This window comes from Eucalyptus grandis, chromosome 7 (genome assembly GCF_016545825.1).
Source record: "Eucalyptus grandis isolate ANBG69807.140 chromosome 7, ASM1654582v1, whole genome shotgun sequence".
NCBI classification, from domain to species: Eukaryota; Viridiplantae; Streptophyta; class Magnoliopsida; order Myrtales; family Myrtaceae; genus Eucalyptus; species Eucalyptus grandis.
In genome coordinates, this window is record NC_052618.1 from 26,827,856 (window position 1) to 26,832,875 (window position 5,020).

The window sequence follows — 5,020 nt, forward strand, 5'->3', positions numbered from 1 at the left end:
TTAAATTCACCGCGTCCAAATGATTTCCTTGAGGCTTATTCTGATTCTTTGAACTCTTATGCTTTTCAATTTAAGTGAAGAAAGATGAAACACTGACGGCCCTTGTATAGTAGTAGAGTTAAATTAAATGGTGCGTATGCATAGTTGCAGTCTGACATGATAACTCCTAGATTTTCGGACAGTTTTGCTGTAGAGAACCGCTTATTCATTGCATCAATATTTTAACCAGTAATTTCTAGTAGCAGCTTTCAAATCCAACTTTTCCTTTGCGTTCTGTCAGCATTGTGTGCGCGTGTCTTTTCCATCTAACCCAGCTGCATATAAATTGGATTCTAACCATGCAAAACAAAGAGCAATCCCTCAACAACATTTGGCGAATCTCCTTCTAAAGCGAATTGTCCACTCCCACTCTCCACATCGTTTCTCATAGCCGAAAGACAGTTATCTCCAACTCCTCTATAAATTTGATCATCTCTTCCTCGCACGACCCTCTTCAACTCAGGAACGCTTGATTCATCCCATCTTCTAACTCACAGAGAGAGAGAGAGAGAGAGAGAGAGAGAGAGAGAGAGAGTTTTTTCATCTGCACTTGCATGGAGACTATTATATCTGTTTTGCCGTGCATATTTCTTCTTCTCTCAGCACTCATTCTCTGGTACCCATTAAAGCTTCAGAAGCAAACGAAGAAGCTCAAAAGAATTGCTAAGCTACCTCCTGGTTCAATGGGTTGGCCTTATGTCGGAGAGACAATCCAACTCTATTCTCAAGACCCAAACATCTTCTTTGCAACGAAGCAGAAGAGGTTTAAACTCACGCTTGCTTTGCTTTTCAATTTTGAATTCCCATTTTTCAGAATCCTTAAGAAACCATTAGAGAGATTATACAGAACCGAACTGATTTGGCGTCATAACTCACAGATATGGAGAAATATTCAAGACCCACATATTGGGCTGTCCCTGCGTGATGCTGGCAAGCCCGGAAGCAGCTAGATTCGTGCTGGTGACTCACGCTGACTTGTTCAAGCCAACCTATCCCAAGAGCAAAGAAAAGATGATTGGGCCCAACGCTTTGTTCTTTCACCAAGGGGAGTACCATACACGCATTCGAAAGCTGGTTCAGAGCTCGTTGTACCCAGAAGTGATCCGAAAGAAAGTTGCCGACATCGAGGCAGTAGCTGTTTCGGCATTGGAATCTTGGGCTGATCGGAAAGTGATCAACACCTTTCATGAAATGAAGAAGGTTTGATTTTGTTCCTTTTTCTCTTTAGTTTCCCCCCCACACAGGTTAATTTAAACACGCAGGATGTAAACGTGTTTCACTGTATGATGTGCTTGTTTTCCCTTCTTTGGCTTATGTGCGTAGCATCAAACCCAGTACTTTCTTCTTCTTTTTTGTCCTTTTATTCCTGTTCATTTAATACATGACTTTTTGAGCTCATTCTTTATGGATTGATTTATTTTGTTCTTATGAATTTCTTAAGCACTAGGTTTCTCCATTTTATTTCACTGCGTACATGCTTGCTTTGTCTTATTTTCTTTTGTAAAGTGAAATACTTATTAACAAAAGTATATACGCAGTTCTCCTTCGAAGTTGGAGTTTTGTGCATCTTTGGGCACCTGGATGAGTATTACAAGCAAAAGCTAAAGGAGAACTATTGCATAGTGGAAAAGGGTTATAATTCTTTTCCCACAAAAATACCAGGAACAGCATATCAAAAGGCCCTCTTGGTAAGCAATAAATCCTTCTTATGCAGTCCTATGATGGCATGATATCTACCTTACTGTACTTTCATAAATTTCCCATTTGTCTCTACATACTTTCACCAAGCTAGGAGGAAAAGTAGTATCTACCACTCTACTTATGTGACAATAACGTCAACAAATTTAAAGTCAGTAACTGTTTCAACTTGGGGCTATTCGGCTTTTCATTAGATTCAGACAAATATGCTTTTGATCCACTCAAACTGTTCGGTTGAAAAAAAGATTCCATGGGTAAAATATGGACAAAGGGACTATTAATTTACTGCGCAGGCAGTGGAAAGTGCGCTTCTATCATGAGCCTCGCGATAAATGCGCGCACTAGCAGAAATACTGGACCAAATCAATACTCAAATAGCACTGCTAGCGCCGCAAATGCATGTGGTTACACAACATCTATGTTCACTCCGTAAATCCGTGCATATACGAAAGAAAACTAAAGTCCCAAATGCTTCTCGTCACCCAAGGGCCTTTTCCTAATCAACTAATCAACTCCACACTTTTTGTTGCATTTTGCAGGCAAGAAAGAGGCTCGGGGAAATATTGCGGGAGATCATAAGGTTGAGGAAGGAGAAGAGGATAGTGGACAAGGACATGTTGGGCCAATTCATGAGCTTCGAGCTCGAGGACGATGAAGACCGTGGTAGTTTGGGGGAGGATGAGGTGGTGGCCGATAACGTGATCGGAGTGTTGTTCGCGGCCCAGGACACGACGGCCAGTGTGCTGACATGGATCTTCAAGTACCTTCATGATGACCCGAAGCTTCTGGAGGCTGTCAAGGTACGTATCTCCATGTGTTGCTGTGACCACTTTTCGATTAGTGTAGGGCTTGTCCGTGGGCCCCCGTTGGAGTCGTAGTCTTTGATTTGAAGAGATGTCTATTCTAGTCAATTAGTGATTGCTAGGCATGTGGTCTTTCATAGTGAATCCTTATTCTGCTCGCAGTTCGTTTGAATAGGTTAAATTCTGCAAATTTTACTGTACATGAATGATAAATATTAGAACATAAGTGATACCCTAAAAGGATAGTTGTCTCGCACACCTATGGAGTTAACAGGTTGCCTCCCAGATTTATGTCATGCTTTATATTTAACATTTTGAGAATCAGAGTCGAAAGTCTCGATTTTAAATGCATATTACTAAGTTTGGATTCGATTTAATTTTCACTAATGTTATTAAGAAAAGGATGGCCCTCTAAGACATTTCTCAACCCTTTTTCAACAGGCAGAGCAAATGGCAATATTCAATATGAATGGTGGAGGAAAGAGACCCCTGACATGGGCACAGACTAGGAATATGCCACTCACTTACAAGGTATGCGCAGCTCGGATTCCTGAATTAGTCCTATATTTATACATATAGAATGTCAATTACTAGCTTGTTTAATCATCATTATTTTCATTTGATTTATTCTGATGCTTTTGTTCATGTGCTTTGGTGGAATCAGGTGATACTAGAGAGTTTGAGGATGGCAAGCATCATATCTTTCACATTCAGGGAGGCGGTGGTTGATGTGGAATATAAAGGTGACATAATTAAATTTCAAGATGTGGTCGTTATCTACCAAGATTTTATGAGAATCTCTCTCTCTCTCTCTCTCTCTCTCTCTCTCTCTCTGAGAATTGTTCAACGCCATAAATTGCAGGATATCTGATTCCGAAGGGCTGGAAAGTGATGCCACTTTTCAGGAACATTCATCACAATCCTGAATATTTCCCTGATCCACATATCTTCGATCCCTCTAGATTTGAGGTATGTATGTTTGCGTGAGTATGTATATACATAAAGCAAAAGCAGCGTAGAGGATGAGCTATACCTAACTTGATGATTCTTTTTTCTTTTGAGTTTTTATCACACAAGGAATATAGTCGGATAAGACTTTCTTGCAAAAGCTGATATAATTAAGATAAAACCCTGTTAAACTTTACACTACATATTCAAAAAGTAAACGCACATCTACTAAAGCTTGCAGTCGTATTTTCTGATGAAGCATGAACAAAAGTTAACTCTAACTTAAGTAGGCTCCTTATTTAACTAATCTAATCAAGTATGCGAGTTATTTTTGCACTTCCGTGACTGAACACGAAACCCTAATCAAATAAGATCTTGATGACTAAACTAAGGGAACACAAATTGACCTAGAAACCCTGATTGCACTTATTTCCGTCAAAAGCTAATTCAAGAGTTTCCATTAATTTTCTGGTTGTGGGTGGATGCAGGTAGCTCCAAAACCCAATACCTTCATGCCATTTGGCAGTGGAGTCCATTCTTGCCCTGGAAACGAACTGGCCAAGCTAGAGATACTCATATTGATCCATCATCTGACAGCCAAATTCAGGTACTATAAACATTAAATTAATAATATTTGTTTTTCGGTTTTCTTTTCCAAAATTTCTAATAATTTACTTTATTCCTTCTTTTGACATCTATCTGCATATCATTGGTCTCTCTTTAATGAATGGATTAATTAATTTTTATGTTTTTGCGCAGGTGGGAAATCCTGGGTACTCAAAGTGGGATTCAGTATGGTCCATTCCCAGTCCCACAACATGGACTCCCAATAAGAATATGGAAAGATTGGAGCAGTGAAGCATAAGATGCGTCCCCTTAATTGGAACATATATGGCCTACCCCCACTTTTCACTTGTCTAAATTCTATTAAGTTCCTCCCTAACGAGTCCAATTTCCAATTATGAAAACTCACCCATTTTTTTCCGGGTGGGTAAGATATTAAGAATTTAAGAGAATTACCATGACTCGGTATCACCCTGATGTAGTCAACTTAGATGGTTGGCAACTATCAGTTCATTTCCCTACTAATTTCGACATGGAGCATGTAGCCAATGCAATGTAAAGTTCAATAAAATGGAACCTTTGGTTTCCCACCTAGAATCTCGATCCTAACTTTTTCCTTGTTGAATCTTGGTTAGTATTTCTTGCTCCATATCAAAAGCAAAGTATCAAGAAAGGAGAAACACAAAACGGCAATGTTGTACTTATGGTTGGAGACTAAAGAGAGAGGAACCTTTTTGATTCACTTCTTCGTGCCCGCCTTTTGTCTCTAGAAATGTGGCGGTCTATGTCCATTTAGGGTTCTGGTGGAGGTTGAAAATGACCGTGGGTTCTTGTTGATTAGCATAAACGTGGCCGGCATAAAAGAAAATATAGGAGATTAGGGTTTTTGGTAGATAGAAAATCTTTTTAACGGTTGAAAACTTTAGTGATATGTCTAAATTTGAACCCTCAATGATGAATCGCCACCG

General features: G+C 39.5%; 1 protein-coding gene across 1 annotated transcript; it reads left to right on the plus strand.

The window, feature by feature from the left end:
* Positions 1-365: 365 nt before the first annotated feature.
* Positions 366-4,649, plus strand: LOC104453198 (abscisic acid 8'-hydroxylase 4). Its single transcript, XM_010067718.3, has 9 exons — positions 366-802; positions 918-1,239; positions 1,578-1,727; positions 2,277-2,537; positions 2,982-3,071; positions 3,205-3,283; positions 3,403-3,509; positions 3,977-4,095; positions 4,248-4,649. Exons 1-9 carry the CDS (start codon positions 594-596, stop codon positions 4,351-4,353), a joined length of 1,443 nt encoding a protein of 480 aa, XP_010066020.2. The 5' UTR covers positions 366-593; the 3' UTR covers positions 4,354-4,649.
* Positions 4,650-5,020: the final 371 nt, after the last annotated feature.